General features: G+C 40.6%; 1 protein-coding gene across 3 annotated transcripts in view; it reads right to left on the minus strand.

Moving 5' to 3' along the window:
* tmtc2a (transmembrane O-mannosyltransferase targeting cadherins 2a) overlaps positions 1-21,209 on the minus strand; it is a 44,022-nt gene that overhangs the window by 10,633 nt on the left and 12,180 nt on the right. For all 3 annotated transcript variants that reach the window (XM_026327426.1, XM_026327428.1, XM_026327427.1), the window contains exons 3-9: positions 13,425-14,031; positions 4,184-5,018; positions 3,815-3,929; positions 2,972-3,057; positions 1,999-2,183; positions 1,612-1,690; positions 430-551 (exon numbers count right to left, since the gene is read on the minus strand). In XM_026327426.1, coding sequence (XP_026183211.1) covers positions 430-551; positions 1,612-1,690; positions 1,999-2,183; positions 2,972-3,057; positions 3,815-3,929; positions 4,184-5,018; positions 13,425-14,031 — 2,029 coding nt within the window. The remainder of the gene's footprint in view (positions 1-429; positions 552-1,611; positions 1,691-1,998; positions 2,184-2,971; positions 3,058-3,814; positions 3,930-4,183; positions 5,019-13,424; positions 14,032-21,209) is intronic.

A 21,209-nucleotide genomic window follows, 5' to 3' on the forward strand; every position in this document is an offset into this window, starting at 1 on the left:
AGTTTTTAAGCATTTTGGCATCAATCCTGGATCAGGATCAATGCAAGGTCACTCGAAAAAGATATTAATCATAACATTTCTGTCTTAATTTTCTCTTTCACACTGTGACCCTCGTTCACCCAGTGCTAGAGAAACATTAGGCATCGCAATTCCTCCTTGACTTCTGATCAGTGAAGATGAGGTGTTTTAACATGCACCTTTTAGAGTCAGAAGCTCACACCTCATAACAATTACTGCGGTTCTTCAGGCTCTACAGAGGGATTAATAGGATGGGATCATCTTGTTCACAAGTCCCATTCATCAGTAATTATGCATTATTCATTACTCCATTCTGCCAGGTAGTTAACCACTGCAATCATTACTCTGAAGTGCTTTGCCTTGTCTCTTAATCGGAGTCTTGTGTGAATGTGTGTGTATAACTGGACTCACAATGAGGGACAGAAGTTTTCCATATGTAAGATGAGCAGGGATATGGTCAGGCTTGGCCCTGAGGGACTCCCTGTACCAGTGACCTGCTTCCTCCAGCCTGTCCAGCCGCATGTAGGCCTCTCCTAGAACACATCACGGATCTGGAGTCAAGTTTAGTTTTAAGACTTCATCAACAAAGATTTTATCAATAAATACAAAAGGTGAAATACAACCTGAATTCAATTCAACAACACAATTACCTACTAGCATCTAATTTGGTATATTTATGTTTGGTTCTTTGTTGCTTTAATTATCAGCAAACTAATTAGTGACTGAACGTAGTTTTAGTTCATTTTAGTTGCCACTGGTTATTATTGTTTAAAGGGAATCGTCTTCAGAAATTGCTCTAATCCTTTGGGCTGCAGGTGCAGGACAGACAAACTGTCTTCAGCTTAGCTTCTTATCCATTGGGTCTGCATTCCTCACATTAAACTAAATACTCCCAATGTAGTTCAATCTGAAACATATAGTTTTCTCAAGAACAATAGTTGTGTTTGACACTATGAGGTTTTGTTTAATCTGATCTGACTTGCTGTTGGCCCATGGGCTAAAATGACATCAGTTGTAATGAAATACGCTCTGGACATTAATAATGCAAACACTGCCCTCCATTAACCTCCTTCCTCCACCTGACAAAACACACTTCCCTTTTCTCAGACTGTCCAAAGAATTTATGCAGACATCTCCATGTAATCTCAACTATGCCATCAGGATGAGCTTCCAGTAATGTAATTAGTGTTACAAAAACAAAGAGAAGGATGTGATTTATTACAGGGATTAGCTTCAGTTCTCGTCAAGAGCCTGTGCACACATTTATGAGCGTCTGTATTGGAATGCGACAGGTGGTTCAACTCTGAAGGTTTTGCTTGGCAACAAGTTCATGTCAATTTGTTGAATTCAAGTCAAAGCTCAGATAAAATTGAGGCAAAATATATGAAATAGAAACAAACATGTCAGATTCATCAGCAAAGCCTAAACCAAACTTACACTGTTTTTACTGACATCATAAAACAATCACGATGTTGATGAAAACTTAATTATATGCATCTCATGGTTAAGTGTGTGTATCACCAAATAGTCAGTTTTGAGCCTGCAATTGCAGTTGGTGTATTGAGAGTGAAAGAGGCTCCAACAGTAACTTACCCATCATGTTGAAAAGGCTGTGTGGTGCAAACTGTCTGGGCATTTTCTGCACTGCTTCCTTATAAATAGACAGGGCCTCCTGTAGAGGAGGGGAAAAAGGAAACTTCCAATTTTTGTTTCGCGTCAGCACAATGCAGACCTTGTAATTCATGAGGTAATATTACTTTGTGCAATCGACACACCACTTTCTATCTACACAGCTGCCTAATTAGTCTTAACAGTTGAACTTTCAGTTCTATTTTAAGTAAAGATGGTCATAATTCAAAGCCAAAAAGTATTTTGGTCCCAGTCTGAAGTGAAAAATAAGCACATAACAAAAACAAACACTTTTATTTCAGCTCTTTAGCTATCCCCTTGGTTCTTTTAGCACAAGCTGAGCACACTGACCTCCTGCTGGCCCTGCTCATGGAGCAGTTTTCCCAGGTTGTACAGGCAGCTGGTGACAGAGCTCTTGTGGGCATGGGGGTCCTTCAAGTTCTCATCAGGAATGTCGGCACAAGTAAGGAAGGTGCGTTTGGCCTCATCTAGGTTGCCCTGGTTCATCAGGACGATTCCTGTGTTCAAGTAGGCCGCTGTAAATATGAGAGTTAAAGTGTGACTGATACAGTTCATAGGATGGGATGACTGAACTTCAATAGCACAAGACAAGAACTATACTTTTCTGAGGCTGTTAAAGTTTGGTTTACCTGTGTACTTTTTGACTATATTACTGTCATATTAGAATAACTAAAATGCTGATTCCTTACAGCTTCAACTTTTTGATGTGTATTTTGATATGTATCAGTACACTGGTATTAAACATGATAGAAAACTGGATCGAGCATTTAACAGCAGAGAAGATGTGAGGGATCTTCAAAGACTGCTGGTGGAAGATGGATATGCAATAACAAAGCTAAAAGGAGACAGAACAAAGGTCACAGAAAAAAATTATATTGAAAAAAGAAATAGAAATAAATTAGCTAAAAGGAGATTAAGACAATTATAAGATAACATATCAAGCTGAAAGAGCAATGAGTTAGGAAACCTCTCATAAAACTGTCCTTGGTACCTTGAAAGACAGACTCTCATTTCACATGTGAGCACTCGAGTGTGAGATTGAATCTCATCATTTTCCCTTCCAGCTGAAATGGCCTGAATATGGCTTTCCAAATGACCGTGTGGCAAAAGAACATCTAATTCAGCATTAAAATTGGAGTATGATGGTGAACCGATAACAGATCCTTAGCTCACATCCAATTAATCCAAACAAAGACTTAGCCAAAATTGAGTAATGTGCGAGAACATCTAATCTTCATCTGATCATGACCATGCTAGTCATCATGTATCAGCTACAAAATGAGACTTTTTTAAGTTTACTTACATGCCAGCGTTGGCCGACTCCCAATGGCCAGTTTATAATAATGCAGTGCTTCAGAAAAACGCTCATTCTCCTGCAGCAGCAAACCTCTGAGACAAATTAAAGAAAAAAAGAGAGAGACATTTTTACATAAGAACCATAAATCTCATGAGAGGCTTGGAGTTATTTTTAACCTATAAAGGCAAAGTCAGCTTTGACTATGTCAAAGTGATGATGGGGCTATTAAGAAATAAAAACACTGCAAAGACTGGCAGCTTCTGTATGCCTCACTCAACATACCGACGCATAACCTCGACCCAACCATCCATCATGTTCAAATAACACCTCTGTTTAAAAAAAATGCAAAAACACCATCACTGAGTTTTCCCTTCTCTCTGTGTTGCTCTGCCTGCTTTCTGACACCCATGACTTGAGGAGGAATACAGACATGGAGAATAACAGTGTTAGCATGAGAGCAACACAGGCGGTTCTGCTGTGAGGTTTTGGCACCTTTGACATCTTGCATTGGAGGATTGGAGATGGCTTTGTGTTCTCCCACGGGCCCCGAACAACATGACTATTGAAATCAGCATCAGATGGTAGAGAGAGGCACCAGGGACAGAGATTTATTTCCTCCTTGTCACATTTTTGCGAGACGTGTCGGTGTCTCACCTGCTTCTTTCCTCCTGTATCAGATCTATTTTAGTTTTGCTTTCTGTAGTTCACTCTCCATGTCTATATGCCTCTTTCCTTCTCCCTTCTGTCTTTCTGCCTTTCTTGTTCTGCCGACGTGATCTCGACTGATGGTTGGGAGGAATCAGAACTGGTTTGTGTCAAGACTTTGCAAACAGAAAGCTTAAGACTCACAGGTTATACAGCATGTCAGCCATGTTCCCTCGGTAGTGCAGAGCGTTTCTGTACGCCTTCTCCGCCTCCACCATCTTGCCCTGGTTCTTCAGTACATTCCCCAAGTTTCCCCAGGCTACAGAAGAGATTTGTCAATCACAAGTTACACTTTCTGACTAGAGAAACACAGTGATGGAATATATTTAAAAATAGTGCTACTGCTGTATATTGGCCAAAATAAACCCTATGACATTTTTTTAAATCACATGTAACAGCTTTTGGTGCTTGACAGCTTTTTCTACTCATTTCTGCGCAGGGATTTCAGGCAGTACTGAAAATGTAATGAGGCTTTATGCCCAGTCCCAGTGATAACTGGTGCCTGTCTCTTACCTTTAGCAGGATTCACATTAATCCCAGACTTGTAGAGACTCTCCTCATTGCTCCAATCTCTGTTTCTTTGAACAGTTCTGACACCATTCAGCAGCACCAGTCCCACGCAGAGACATAATAACAAGGCCTTAAAGGCTCTGGTCCTCAGTCTCACATATGAGGTTCTTGCACCAGCAGCAGCCAATAAACAGAAGCCTATACTGGGGATGTATAGTACCCTCTCAGCAATTACAAAGCCTACATAAAAGAATAGGTTGGTAGCTGGGATGAAAGGCAGTGACAGGATGCCTAACGAAAACAGGACTAGGATTTGTGTGGGAGGCAGGGATGTCTGTGGAGGGAAGTAGTGAAGCCCAGCTGACCCGTTCATGGCGGTCTTTGGCAACCCCTGGTCTGTGTTATGGTTTGTGTCAGGAGCATGGTAACCGTTACCATTAGTGATTAATTTTCCATTAGTGACATGGGCTTTGCCATCAATCTCCTTGGATTTGGTGGTGGGGCCACGAAGGCCAAACAAAGCAAGGAGAATAAATCCACCATAGAAGGCAACAGTGTGAAGGTTCCTCCAGTCAGCCAAGGATCTGACCAAGGGCACAGCGTCCATGGACCAATCAAAACTGAGCTTGTCAGGACAGAGCAGGAGCCAGGCATTGGCGGCAGGCAGGTAGAGAAATGTTAACGTTCGAGTGAGGAAATGTGGCGAGTCAGCTGCAGGGTTGTCAGAGTTGGAGAAGTTAGGAGGCTTATTGCCCATCCAGTAGAGACGAGCTGCAAGCAGAATCATTCCCCAGGAAGCCAGCACACCAAGACTCAGGAAAACACTGATGTTCTTTTTCTGGAAAAAAAAAAGAGAAGACAAAACTGCTAAAGGAAAACACCTAAGTAAACATTTCGGACAAAGCCGCAGCAGTTTTCCTGTTTTTGAGCTCAGTGTATCTTTATCTCAGTGTGAGTTTTTGAGGTCTGATTTATGAATCCACCTTTGCAAAATGGAAAACCTTAAAGAACTCCACGATTCATCATTTCATTGCTAGAAATATAGAATAAAATATAGACAAAAAAACAACATAAAGTAATCTGTGGAATGTTTTTGATAGCTGCCTAGGGTTTAAACCACACTCATGCACAATTATACAGTTCTCTGCAGCACTGGCATACTTCAACTGAACATGCACCATAGCCAGAAACAACACAACTCTATTTGCACAAAAATAGTAAAATATATCATATTCCGACTCATGAAAGACACACTAGGATTTGGACAGCTGTGAATTGCAATGGATGTCACTTTCAGTCAGCAACAATATGCCTGTTTATATCAAAAAATGATCAGTTCTAATGGAATATGTCATATTTAAAGTGATGAGAGGCATATTATTTTGAATTTAACTTTTGATTTGCCAGCTAATTAATTAGATGTCAAGAACATTTTATAACAAGGATAACAAGGGAAAATTCTAAAGTCTAAATAATAATACAGAAAAGTATTTCTATATGGATGTGATGTAATGATTATTTCCATTTCCCATATATTAATTATCCTCTCAGTTTTAAACCTAGTTGGGGTTAACATTTAAATAAATCTGTGTGAGAGGCTTTTCCTCCTAAGTCTTTCCTCATTGCCTGTCATTGTTGTAGTGAGTGTGACTGGTAATCAGCTTAGGACTCATTGTGTTGGGGTGTAGATGCAGTTTACATCCCATAAGAGCATTAATTCCACACCATGATCACCATTAGGTCACACACCTTTCACTGATCTACCTCACTGCAACTTAAAATGAACGGTCTCTTCATAAACGTCCATGTTTAAATAGCATAAGCTTAAAAGTATGACGGAATTCTGACAGCTGTATTGACACATGATTGAAAACCACAGATATTACTGCTGTATATAACAACAAATCCAACTAACTAAATACAACACAACATAGCAAGTGATGATCACAGAGACGCTGCTGACTTCCTATTTTCTCAGCCCATCTGTTATCCAAGCACCAGTATAAGATGAACTCTATTTGAACCTGTCCAGAGGGAGTCATGGACGTGTGCATGCTCTCATACTGCGAGTGCCATTTATACTCTGTAGTATTACTGCACAAGACAAGAGGAGCTTACATATTGGTGGTCTAGTAGCTGTGTTATCAGCATTGGCTTTGATTTAACTGATTATAACCATTAGAACATGTCAAAGTGTTATTCCACTGTAGCTCTACTTTTGCTTTAATCTCTCAAGTGAGTTTACTCGACTATGGATAAAAATTTTTTACGATCCACTTTAAATTTATTGCACAACACACAGATCAAATCTTTCTTAAACGCCACACGGTGCACAAAGAACAACAAACAAACTAGAGAGATATGGTCCCTCTTAAAATCCTTGAGTAAGCTCACGTGTGCATTTTCAGGAACCATAATGGAAAACACCACTTATCCATAGCAAACCTATGTTGGGATTAGAATAAGTGGTTTAGTATTGATTCACCTGACCTGCTGGCTCCAATTCAGTTGTTTTCTCCAGATTTGAAATGTTCCCTTCAAGAGGTTAAGTGAGGTGAGATGTGTAGGTACAGCTAGTTACAGAAAGTTACTTGTCAAGAGTAAGAAGGCAAAGGCCCAGTTCAAGGAGTTTAACTTTTTCGAACAACCTGAAGGGAAGTAAGAAACTGAGAGGGGGAAAATGGATATTGATTTGAATGCTGGATAAGAAGAGACAGTGCCTTTTACACAAAAAATAGGGATGGTACTTATTGATGGATGAGTCCATACTGGCTGTCAAGGGATAAAACTGTCTGAGAAATCCAATTTTGCTTGGTTTCAGAAGATAAGCCAATTCCAGCAAAGGAGGTTATTTGTGGTATTTAGGTGAATGAGCTTCATTTTACCCCTCGCTGCCTTGTCTATTTCTAAATCGTTCCTTAATTGACTTCCCAATCAATCACACATGCAACTCAATTTTCAGAGTGGAGGCTCATCCTGCGTTTCAATGATATATAACCATCAATTCACAAACATAGCAGTAAATAACTATCATTTTCCGGTCAAATTAACACAGGCTTTCTAATTTGTGTGTTTTTAGAAGCATCAGGTTGCAGGCTGGGTATTGAAGCAGGGATGAAATGGAAGGACTGCTGTAAAAGTCATAACCAATACTTCGACCTTTCCTCTCCACTCATGGGTCTTCAGCGGTTAGTTGAAAATAGATCTTCAATAAGCCAACATCACACTCTTAACAACTGAATCATTCACTTCTCAAATGCACCCTCTAATTGTTCTGAAAAGGTCCTGTAACCTCTCTACCTAGCTGCTGATTTATTGGTTTTCCTAATAATTCCAGCTTACAATGTTATTCTGTGGTAAGAGGAATATTGGCAGAGCACTATGCTGACTAATACACCTCTTAATATTATCTGGTTTGTGCATTTGTTGTGCTATAAAACTAAAAGGCTTTCTCACTGTCTGATAATTTTTATTGTTTTTCAAAACAGCTAAATACCTAAAATTTAAAAAAATGATCAATATCATAAAATGTGCACCTACAACACAGCTCAATATCTGTGCATCTACTGTGGGAGTTTTGCATGAAAAACATCTAAAACTACACAAAATACTGGCCAAGGCTCAGACCTTTTTTGTGGTGCATACACTGCCTCATGGCAGGATAAGCACAGGTGTCACTAATGACATTAACGATGGCTCTGCAGCTTTGGAGTGTGCAGGTAAGGGCACACCACAGCAGGGCAGGTCTAATGAAGGTAATCGGTTACACCTGGTGCTGGAAAAAGGAAAGTATTATCTGCTCCTTTGTCTGTCCGCCCATTTTCCTTCAGAAAAGCAGCATCTGCCAGGTCCAGCCTAATAATTTAGAAGTAAATAGAAAAGTTTGACAAATTTCATTGCTGCTGAGTTTCCCCCCCCCCACACAAACCACAATTCCCCTTGAAATTAAGTCTTGGACATCTGCTGAGCAAGAGTTCACATGCATTTTCCACTATCAACCACAAATTTTTATAACTTCTGGAAAAATACTGATGTGATGTAACACCATGGTACATCAAACAATCTATTTTTCTGCGTTATCAGAAAATAAAGACTGCACTACCATAAAAAAAGCCCCCAAAACACAAGACATAAAGTCTCAAGGAGGATTTTTTTTTTTATTGAAATTCACTCTTTTTCAGTTTTAGTGCTGTCTGACATTCCTGGGAACTGGTTCTAGTGATGATTGATTGTCTTTCGTGAGATTTGTATGTATCCTTGGTTGATGGCTGGCATAATCTACTGCCAACTGTCAAATGTAACATCCCACTCATTCCAAGCCTTTGAACTTAACACTCTTCCACATATCTCCTCCACTGGATCCTCATTTGGAAATTCAGCGTCAATTTCTGTGGCTTTCCCTCTACTACTTTTTTATCCTCTTTCATTTTATACTTCACTTTCTTGAATGAACCTTTTCTCTTATTCTCTTCCGCGTCTCTCTTTCCACACATAAACATATAGCACTAAGCTCCCAAGCCTTCATCTTTTAACTGTGCCATTCATTATTAGGTCCCAGTTTTATTAATCCCAGAAGTGTGTGGTCTGCCTGTTGACACTGTAGCGTGCAGAGTGTTTAACACACGTTTGAAGAAACAGCGGGACATGGCTGACTTCATGCATGCGCTGTTTAAAGCTGCTCCGGATTGACGCAAGACAGCTGGGGAACAATCTTCTGGACTTTTCTTGTTAAAATAATGTCCAATTTAAGCTGCTCATAACTCTCCTCATTGCACTGGATTGATGCAGAGCATTGCTTTACTACTTGTTTAAGAAATCCAAATCTTATTGAGTTATCGTCCAGTCTACTTTTAGAAAAAAGTTAATTGGGATTACCACAGATCTCATGTTCAGTGTTCGTAAATTACAGACAAAACTAAACAAGAAGTAATTTGCCAGATATAAAGTTTAAATGCCAACTAGTATTTTAAAGGTTATTCACTACAGGTAGTATTACCTGAGTTGCTTTGGCTCACTGTAGGGCAATTATTTTTGCACAGACAAGGCCTTCTAAAATTTTGGACGCCTTGTGTTTTTACGACGCACATCCAGCATTGCTCACATTTGATGCATTACCAGTGACATGTTAAATTGTGGTGAAAGGTACAATGAGGCATACATACATCCACAGTTCTTTTTCCAGCTCTAATGTGTTCTGGATTCTGCTGACTTGGCGCGAGACATCAGACAGCAGCATGGCTGGCATTGAGAGGGCTGACTTTGATAGACTGACCTAATTACCGTGAAGTTCTCCCCATGAAAGCCCTGCTGCTGCTCGCACAGAAACCTGTAATGAGATGGGTCAGAGGTTGAAGTCTTGCATGCCGTTCACGAGGACAGCTGATCAAAGCAGGGGTGCCATCGGTGTTAACGTTTAAAGAGCTTCCTGTTTGAGTAATGTCGTGACATAGGAATTAGAGGGGGCTTAGTAGAGCACAGTGCTCCTTGATGCTGTTGAAGAGAAGTTGTGCATCTGATTCAACTTAGTTGAGTAAAATATTTTTACTGTTTTTTAAAAGACTATTCATCAATTGAATTATAAATAGTTTCAATGCATGTTCAAAGTCCAAAAGACCCTATAAGCCTTATGCAAAAAACACCTGTATGAACAGATTAGTATTCAATTGGCAGGTAGAAGATTTTCAGGTCCCAGTTACATTTGTCAGTTTAAATGTCTTATATCCAGATTAAATCCAAAAGCAATTTAATACACTGCAGTTTATGGTATTCATTAATTTCCGCCAAGTTAGTACAGCTGAATCAGAATTGGAACTCACGTACAAACACTAACACTACAACACTACAAGATTTAAAGTAAGAAGAGAAAAATATTTTTGCATGACGTTCATTGTCTATATGTGCCAGAAAGAATGAAGATGCACTGCTTCTGGTTGGCCAACATGCTGAATGAATGCGAGCTAACTAGAGAGTATCCAGCAGAACTTGCAAAAGGGGGCATCATTTCACAGCTGAATGCTCCTGCTACAGGATAACTGGCACAGAATTCATCAAGTCATCAGCTGGTTACGCTGAAATATATCTGCGTTCCTGCAGCGCTCATTGAGACAAATGAGGAGGAGGAGACTTTATGACACGTTCAAATCCCTGCATTGTCACTGTTCCTCTAGAAGAATGATAAAATGCTGTCATCTTTCATTAGGCTCCAGGTGCACTCATTCAACTGAGAAAATCCTCTAAAGTTCACGCCACAGACATTTAAACCAGCCTTATTTTTCTCAGAGGAACTATATTTAACATCACACCTTTGTTATAGTTTTTCAGAGAGAAAGGTATAATCACAGATGCCATTTTTTTTTTCAATCAAGTGAATGTTTAAATCCCCACTCAACATTAAAACAAACTGATTGAAATCAGTCTTGCCTGCCAAAGTTTCACAGTTTATCTCGGGATTCGCTGAGAGACCTTTGGCCTTTTCTAAAACCAGCAAAAGCAAACTATTTGCCTGGGCCCTGTCTAAAGCATGGACCGTTTTTTTTGCCAGTGACAAAGAGGACAGAAAGAACAAAGACATTATTGTTATAATCTTGGCATATAAGACTCATTTTTGCTTTCTCAAAAGGCTGCAGCATTAACACCACACCTTCCTTTGTCTCCATCTATCACTTTCTAACTCTCCCTCCGTCCTACCTTGTCTTACTTGAAATCTCATCTCAGTCTGATTAGGGAGTTAATAGGATGAGAAATGGAGTGCTGGTCTAAGCGCATCTGTCCTCTCTTGCTACAGTGCACTGGAGCTGATTTGCATTTCCTTATTGTTTGTGGCTGTTGTGAGGCAGCAGTCAGGTAATGTGATAGCCGGTATTTTTTATTGTTTTGCTTGATTTGGGAAAAAATGGAAAATCTTTTGACTGAACGTAAACAGAATCACATGCCGCCATACACAAACATTTGCAATCTCTCCCTTACTAATCAATTCAGTAGCAACTGATTATGCTACAGAGTAGAATATGATCCAAGAGAAGCCAAGTCGTCTACTCTCAAAGGGCTTTTTGGGCACAGTGGGTACGAAGGACCAAGATAAAGAAAGGAAGTGAGAGCATAGTTTCCCTCACTCATTCTTTCTCGCTACCCTTCTCCCTTTGTTCCCATGCGTCCTGAGATGTCTGGCTCATAATCAAGGAAACGACTGCCCTTGTGGCTGGCCCCAGTACATAACAAGCTCCCTGCCAAGATAACTGGAGCAATAGAAGAGGGCACTGCCAGAATGATAAATGAACCAGATGTGCTGGCAGAGGTGGGTGGCTTTGGGGGGTTGGCACACAGACCTGGTGGGCTGGCATGGGTGTCCTGGGCAGGACGATTGTGTCTGGGCAGAGAGGTGGAGGCTGCCGATGATATCCCTGCTCTACACAGGGAAATGTAATTTTTCATTACTGCTCCTGACAAGCACTGAAGGTGATGAAATCTTTCAGGCCGTAACGCAACAGACTGGAACGCTGGAACCCATAACACTCAATGAAAGGCTGTCGATTCATTTCCAGGTCTTTGTATCTAATTTGTTCACACGAGGCAGAGAAAATAATGGGAACAGCTGATAATACAGTACAATCCCAACAAATATTACATGAAAGTTGGAGTTTTTTTGTTGGGAGTTGGCAGCCAAATTTTATTTGCTCTTTTATCGTAATATTCTACAGATCTCTATTTGCATTGGACAAATTGTATTCTGCCAGAAAGTGAAGTCTTGGTTTTTGTTCTGTACTGGATAATGATTTAAAAATGTCCTTTTCTCTGTGAATTTGTAGTGTCTATGGTTTACATTCATCTATTTCTCTGCCTTAACACTCTGTCAGCAGATGAGCAGCATCCACTTTCCTTCTGTGTAGCTACTCTGACATGATTTAGCAGCTTTACTAGATGACTAAGTGCAATTTGAAAGACAGGTGTTATTTTGCATCTGCTAAGGTCTAATGGTTGTGAAACCACACACATACACACACACACACGAGAAATTCCTGCCAAGCACCGTGAAGAAAAAAACATAACTCCCTCATTCTTCACTCTCTGATCTCTCTGGGCTGCTCACTGCAAGCCCTTTAATAACAGCTGTGGGTTGTCATTCTCCCAGAAACAACTACTGGAGAAGCTGCCCCACAGGTATGGTAAAGATTTACATACCAGTAGGCACAGCGTGTTTTTATTCGGATGCTGTCACTGTAAATAAGAAGTAAATAAGAGTCTCCCACACAAGTTCATACTGAGCTTAATTTTGCATAGAGCAGAAACTTGGACAGGACATTTGTGATGTACTACACAAGTTATATCACAAATCTTGTAAGGGAACAGCTATATATTTCAGTATATTTATAGATGTTTCCACAAGAAGAAACCAGTCAAAAAAAATTCCAATTCTCTCACACACACATTCAGAGCCAGATTGTCCTTGCTCAGTAAACCCAAGGGGACCTTTTATTATGCTAGTTATGCATTTTACGAGGGCTATCATGTTGGCTAAGAAGCAGTTTCTCTAATCAAATGTGGAGTGCCTGTATGAGAAGGTTTTCCAGTCAACCACTGGATCCAACAGTCAGATGAGTCACTATATCAAGGTTGTTCTCCTCAAATAATTTCAGTTTGGAGGGGAAAATGGGGTCCTACAGAGTTATGCTGCACAGGAAGCATACTGTGAGTGAGTGTATGAGTGAGATCACATCACTTTACCAGCGTGTTTGTGTTCACATACCTTTTGCCACCTTAAAATGGAAAACAGCTCATGCTGAAAATAGCTTTTCCTGCTCAACCGCAGTTTTCACAAATGCAGACAAATAATAAAGCTGAGATCCTAATTTGTTTTTCCTGCATTAATGTGTATCTGTTTACTGCAACAAGGTGAAGTAGGTGGGAGTGTTGCAAGGAAGGGGAAAACTTCCTTCGCTGCATTTAGTTTCTTCCTGTTTGTAGATGACAAATGAGAATAGCTTACTATTCACATCCACATGTGCCGTTTGCATGGGCAAACAGCTTTCCTAATTACACTCCTAATGAAAAGCAAATACACACATTGTCCACAAAAAACAAAACGATACATACGCAAAACTTAATCCACAATACAGGAACCATGAACAGCTGGTTGGCTGTGGTTTGCCTCTGAGGGAAGGAAAAGGAAACTGGATATGCAGAGATGCCAAGACAAGAGTCATTAAATACACACACACTTCAGGCTCAGCAGCATGCATTCATTTACCTTTCCTAACAAGAGGAGAAGTGCTTGGCGAAACCGGAGTCTCTGGAACACGAAGAGGTCGTACACAGCTGACACGGCCAGCACTGTCACCCCCTGCTCCTTCCACAGCATGCTGGCTGCCGCACACCACAGGCTCCCCAGCATCCAGGCCCAGCACCTGGTGACTGAACTCCCATGACATCGCCTGGCGCCGTGTGCGTCCCTTCGATGTCCACAGTGTCTCACGTAGCAGTGAAGAGACAGCAAGAAAAACAGAGCAGCGCCGACATCCGCCCTACCCACCACACCAGAGACCGCTTCAGTGTGCACTGGATGAGAAGCAAAAAGAAGGCCAGCAAGCAGGCTCCACAACCCTCCACCCAGGAGCGGGCGACTAAAGGCCGTGAATAGGGCGGTTACCAGCCCGTGCAGCACCACGTTCACTAGGTGGTAGCCCCAGGGGCGCAGGCCATGCAGGGTGTAGTTAAGACGGAAGGAGAGCGTGCAGAGTGGACGGAAGGACTTGTGGCTGCCGCTGTGAGTGAGCAGGGTGCCCCAGAAGTCATCGTACAGGATGTTGGTCCACGGAGTTTCAGGAAGAAGGTCCTGGTTGGTCTTGATGGCTCGGCTGGAAGTGCAGAAGAAATGATACATATACTATGATACATATACATAACAAATGGATTAGCTATTAGAGTTACAAACTTTATTATTCTTGATCATTTTGCTTGTATTTTTTTGTGTGAAATAACCAGGCCACAGGGTGGGTGTGTGATTAAATACACAGAGAAGCACTTGCTATTGCTCTCACAGACACAGCATGTACATATGTCATAGGTACCTACATACACACACATGTGGACAGGTGGTCTCACACCCCCGAGGCTGCTGCTGTGGAGTCTCATAATTAGTGGATCATTACTGAGGATATGAGCTGCACTGGTTTACACTTACAGACTGCAACAAATGAGGTTCACAGCAGGAATTAAAGGTGATGAATGGGAGGGCAGCAACAGCTCAGAGCCAAGTGGGTGAACCACCACCAGACAGCATGTTAAAAAAATTGTCTGAAATTCAAGCCAATATAGAGCTTGCACAGATATTACACACTGGCTGTCAATAATAACAATCATTTCAAATTTTATTTTCCGGACTTTAGGCAGCCTGTCAGAAGCCGAGGCCTAGGAGAAAACAAACAACAAACTAAAGGGAAAATGTTCACAGGCATACAAAAGGAAACCCAGCCTGCAGTGAAACCAGTGTTTCCCATCTATATGTTCTTATGGATTCACCTGCAGTTCATTCTAAATGCTGCAAAATAATAAAGCATGTCCTCTGAACACTTCATCTGCATTCTGCTTCATGCACACTCATGTTTAGGTGAGAATCAACTTTGTGTTTCCAGGATTTGATCGCACTAACCCAGTGGCAACCTTTTCTATAAAGGTTTGAATATCATTAACTCTGTTTCTGTGTTTGTGCATGGTGCACAAGAGAGGGAAAGGGACAGCGACAGGGAGCCAGCCGAGGGCTTCCTTTGTCTGGAGACTGTAACTTAGTGCTGACAGCATAAAGGGAGGGAGGGAGAGACTGAGCTGCCACCCAGTGAGAGCAGACAAGGTAAAAGCAAAAGAATGATGGTAAAGCAAAACCAGTGTAAATTTACAATGAAAAAGGTGATAAAACTATAGATCCTGTGTCCAGGAGATAATACCTCAATATAAAATTCCTAATTTAAATGTTTTTCCTTTCAAGCCTACGGCCCAGTCATCACGTGGGCTAGAGCAAATTCCTCAATTTCCCAGGATTGTTCTCCATCAGAGAAAGGCAAGTGCATGTTTCTCAGGCTCCGAAGCCAAAGTGGAACTTTCCCTTGTCTGATACTTCTAAGGGCCCAGAGCATTATATCATTCAGTTTACAAATCTCTTCCTTATTTGCTTTAATTCCACAGTGAGCTATTATTTATATAATGGTTTACAGTACTAGAGTGCAGAGTATGATATGAGGCCAGGGAAGCTCAGGATACAAGAGCAGTAAATTGAAAGGCAATGACTATTAACACTGAAAGATTTATTAATGAGAGTATACAATGACAGGCTCACATTACTACACAAGCTCTATGATTATCGCCAGAATTTACATAAAAAATTTGGATTTTTTTCTGAAGCAGAATAAATACTGCACCCATCAACGTTTAAAACTGTGGAAATGTTTTTCCATTTCCCTGTCCCGTCAGGTGAGCACATAATCAAATCTCAACCCTTACACAGCTTTTATAGTCTGTGCTGATAAATAATTAAAATATTCAAATCAGTGCCAACCACTCATCTCCCTCCCTGGCACTGGAGGATGAAAAGAATGCATTAGCCACGGGGCTTTGGTCTGGGGTATGTGGGTGTGTGTCCATGCATGTGTCTATAAAGGCTAAAGAAATAAACAGCTACATGCAAGGTGTCGGTTTTTGTGTTTGCACATGTGTGTGAGTGTGTGACAACAGAGCCTGTGCTGATGGCTTCATTGAGGCCTGTCTCTGCAGCGGTGCAGATAGAGTGGTCTCCCAGAGTAATTGCTCTTACAGAAGGGGGTCTTTTGTATTCAGACACCGTATGTGGGGCAGGCAGGCGGGCTGTGGGGCTCTATTCACAATCCTCAAAGTACAGGACGAGCTTGGTCTTTTCTTTTTTTTTTTCTTTTTTTTTTGTGGGGGGGAGGTAAAACCGAAGAGATTTCCCTCAGAGGCTGAAAGCAGACATTACAAGGTAGAATTATTTTCTGAGGTCCATTTGTAATGGGATGGGGTCTTTTTTCACCTGTCCTCTGCGTTCGCTGAGGGGAAAATTGGCCTCCTTTCAATGTTTGGGTATGTGTCTTTTCAATATGCAAATGCAGCACTCGAACGCCTCACCAACAGTGATCTCACCACCAATGATTTGCTTTTGCGCGTGCTGTGGCTACCTATAGATGTGCACAAAGACCTTTTTCAAAGCTCAAAGAGAGGACATTACAGAAAGGTTTGTTTGTTTGACTCCATGATTTTGTATGGGAGTACTGGAAATCACTGTAGGATATAAAATAAATGAATTATTCTAATAAATGTAAGTCCATTACTGCATGGAATTATAACCCACTCAGGTGTATCTATGTGTGTCTGCATAATTAATGTCTTTCTATGGACAGCACACTCTGGCCTCTAACCAAATGCATGAAACTTTTTGCCCAATACTGCAGCTGCAGTTTCAATCACTCTCGTCTGTGATTATTTTCCTAATCAACTCTCATGAGGCAAAGAGGCTGTGCAGATATCTAACTCTCCCTCAGCTAGAAGATGGAATCACCAGAATCAGAAAATGCATCCTTTTAAAACTGTTGTTTTCTTAATAGCTGATGACATAATGCACTACACCGCACTACACTCTCTGTGACCCGACTGAATAAGCCTGCCTTCAGATTCAATGATTTATGTGATATATTAAAGAATTATAACGACAAACTCAGGTGCAAAAATTCTGAGTTTACTTTACATATTTGGGCTTTGGTCCAGTCTTTATGTCTGCCTGTGCACTGGCCCCTTTTGGCCCACTCTAATAAACATCTGCAGTTTAAACTACCATCACTTAACATAATCAGCACTGGCTGAATTACAGCATTTTGTAGCAGAGTGCATCCTCCTGCTCCCTGACGGCCATAATGAGATGGATTAGCCAATCACCATAAAAATGCTGCTGTTAATGGACACTGACCTGGACATTATTTCATGGATATCATCACTTCTTTGTTCATTTTCCCTTCATTTCTCTTCTGCTTGCTCCTATTATGTCTTGAATGCTAGTCACCCACCACCAATTATTCTTTTATCTTAATTTCTAGATTTTATGTTAACATAATTTCCATCCAATCATCTCACTCCCTTCACTTTCTGCTCCTTATAGCCTTTTTATATTTACTATCTCCATTAGCAACTGCAACTGCTGCAGTATCAAGCCCTTTACCGTACCCCTTGTCTGGCCAATTAAATTTCCATCTCCTTACTGAGCAGTCTTAGTGCTAATTAAGTGCACAGGCAGAGAGCTGCAGCAGACAGGCCTATTCACACAATGATAATCTTGGGCTGGCGCACCACTGAAGTAAACAGATCACTGACGCTGCTGGCTTGGTCTAGGAGTAACACGGATGCTGATGATTAAGACTCCATAAGAAGAAAAGACCTCCATCCGGAAGGGACAAAATAAATCAGTATCACAGCAGCACAGTGGAAAATGTGCCACCAAAGTTAGCAAAGTGATTACAGACCTGCCACAAGTAAAATCTGCATCAATTATCATGTTGGCACACTGATTTGTTCTGAAGGGTTTTTAAAAACACCAAAGCCCTAAATCAGTGGTGGCACACATGTGCTAAATGTTACCAATAGTAGGATTGCTGTTTAGGACTGCCGAACAAGGGTTTGGTCATATTTTAACTTTGGTCTGGGAAAACGCAAAACAGCAGGGGCCATTTCCAAAACAATAGGGCCACAATAAATCATGGCAATAAGTATCAATTAATCAATATGTTGCATCTTATTAAAGTGAAATTATCATTTAGGTCATTTTTCAATCACACATTCTTTGGCTCCAGCAGTATGAGAATTTAGGAAACTTATGGCCAATTTTTTTTTTCTTGACATTTTCTAGTCCAAACATTTAATGAGGAAATTGAGCAAAGAGTTTGCCAAACAATCGATAATCAAAGTAGACATTAGCTGCAGCTCTATTGTCACAGGACTAGGAAGGACAACACAAATACGGTAATGACGACTGTGTTTAAAGATGTTATATAAGGTGCATTTTTCTCTGTTCTTTTTTTTCTGCTAATCTGTAAGAAATCACCACTTATGCTCTCAGTGACTGTTTCTGCTAGTCAAGAACAAACACATGATTTTTTTTTTTTTACTAAAAATAGAGCAGACTGATTAAGACATAAGGTTTTTCTGAGTTCTCAAAATGATTTGCATTACAAGGAAGCCTGCTACCAATTATTGATTTCATCTTCATTAAGATTCAGTCTCACAATCCCTGGCAGTGGGATGTGAGGAAGTGTATTAAAGAGAGAGAGACAGTGTATGTGTGGGTTTGTTGTCAGGGTCCAGATCACCTCTGTGTTAAAGTGATCATAGTCTGCACAGTTTCTGAAACAAACATGGAGATTGGGGTCAACGAATAACCTGATTAAAGGTGGCGTGCTGTGTGTTTGTGCATTCAAGGAGCCACATTCACACTGCACACAAAAAGTTGACACAATATGTAATCTAAACAACACAGCGTCCTAAATTCGTGTTGGAAGGGAAACACTGCTCAGGGCTTTGTTCCCAGTGTACGCCACAGCTGGTTGGGGATAAAAATTCCATAAATTTCACCTCCATAGCAGCTATAGTAGCGAGCGTATTGTACTGCACCACATGAGGCAACTGAACACATGGAGTTCTCTTTTTCTAATCCCAGAGGTACCTAATCATCCATCACAGTGCTAGGTGGAAAGATCATAAGTGAAGCTGCTATGCTTGCTGCTTGGGCCTGAGTGATCCATTCATTTGCTGATTATCAGTTGCTATAATCCTGCCAGTGTGTGGCCACAGCATGATGGCAGGCGATGAGGAGATGGTGATGAAAGAGTGAGATGTGCGAAAGACACTAGAACACTGGCTTTATGATTATTATAGCCTCATTACTGTTCCTTCTACTTTAATAAAGATACAGTTCCTATTTAAATGGCATTCTTTCCTCACTAAATGGTTGTGCTACAGACAATACATAAAGATGTTAATAAAATATTTCCTTTTTTTAATCAGCTAAACTGTATCTGTTTAGTTTTTATATGTGGTGGCTGAAAGGTCAGGAAGTAAGCATTAAGGGTGGGTTCAAACATCATACGTCAATAGCACCAATGGGAGAACAATACCCCGACCAGAAGTGGCACCGCTACTTTCCCACAGTCCGTCCAACAGCAAGCTGGCAGTAATATGGGAGGAGAGGAAAATGCATATATGTCCAGATAGCATGTATAAAACTATGTCAAATAAGTAGGTTAATTGCGAAATGTGCAGTGGTTCTTCCCTTCCTGGCGTGTAAGGCGAAATCTGACATTATTTTGGCAGATTTTATGGGCAGCTCACATGCAATTATTTGTTTCTTTCCATCATTTGAAACATGTGAACAGTGATAAAAAGCTGCTGGCTGTGTGTGCACTGATGATATGTAAAGGCAGGCAAGGGTCTCATCTTTTTTTAATGTATCACTGAAAATAAACCTATAGCACAAAGGATGAAACTTACTTTGCATTCAGCTCACTAACCTACATTTACCATGCTCACTGAATCTATCTTTTCATTGATTACAAAACCCCATCCTGCAGCTCCCAGCAGTTTTCTCTTAAAATAACCAGCTAGAGGTTTAGGCCAGTTAAATGACTTATTTTAACCTCCTCATGCAGAAATTAGCATGAAACCACAGCAAGTGGCACTGTTTGCACTAAACAGTGCATTTTTTCCAAACAGCTGCAGCTAATACAACACAGGTCCATATTTACATTCTTTATTTGATGCTCTTAGATCCATGCAATGGATATATGTTTACTCTGCAGAAAATATTTATTGACTGTTTATTAAGACAATAACTGTTGTATAAAAGCAGCTTACTCTCCTATTGTGCTAAATATACAAAACCTGCACAAACATGAAAAGGCCTGACTGTATCTAAAAAATATGTTTATAATAAAAATACTATTGTAATGACCTCAGGTGACTCCATCAATTCAAGTGGCCTGCAATACAAAATATAAGCACACAAACCATATGTGGACATTCGCACACAAGAGGTCTATGTCTTCTGACATGCAAACACTATAGGGCTAACTCTACTATAGGTATAGTACTGTATGTGTTTTTACACAGATATTTGTGAAGTATTTGAAAATTATTATTATTATTATTATGAGCTGCTCACATAAAATACAAAATAACAGTTAAGCATAAGAAAAAGTAAGTCTGAGCTCAGCCTGTGGCTGCAAATAAAGATTACTCTCATTATCAGTTTATCTGCTGATCTATCTGGCTATTTGCATCAATATCTGTGGCTCCAACTAAGTAATATAAATATTCGTACTTTTAATTACAGTGAGGATAATTATTTTTCATAACGAACTCCAGCTGTTTTAACTCCATCATCAACAGATCCAACGGGTTAACACTTAGCTGATGAAGATTAAATCTCCTCTGCTTCCTCATTCTGTCCGAACAGCCAATCAGAACAACCTTTTTGATTTCTTGGTGGCTCTCGGCTTCAAAGAGGCTGACATGTTCAGGAAGTTGGCTGTCTCTCCTTTGTCAGGCTGGACTTGCTTTCATGTCCCCTGTTTCCTGATTAGCAGAACAATCAACTCCAAACAGGCCTTGGTCAACTCTTTGGTGAATGTGTGAAGGGCAATGGACCATGACTTGAAATACAAACACACAGCTAAATAAATAATACTCATGGCCTTCCATTTTTATGTTCCTTTAGTGAATATCAAACATGCTCACTAAGCTGACCTAAGTCTTGCAAGCTCATTAGACTGAAAAGCATAAGAGCCAGGAGTTTGGCAGCTGGACGCCGGAACAATCAGTGAATGGGGAGTAGCTTAAAAGATGTGCAGTGCCGTATTAGGAATCTGTAATGATCAGTGACTCACATCTCTGGGCTTCTAAATATCACGAGTGCTTAAACTAAATACTGCAGATCTATAATAAGGCATGACTCAACTTCTGTGGAAGCTTCAGGAATGACTGAAAT

This window comes from Mastacembelus armatus, chromosome 23, assembly GCF_900324485.2.
Source record: "Mastacembelus armatus chromosome 23, fMasArm1.2, whole genome shotgun sequence".
NCBI lineage: Eukaryota > Metazoa > Chordata > Actinopteri > Synbranchiformes > Mastacembelidae > Mastacembelus > Mastacembelus armatus.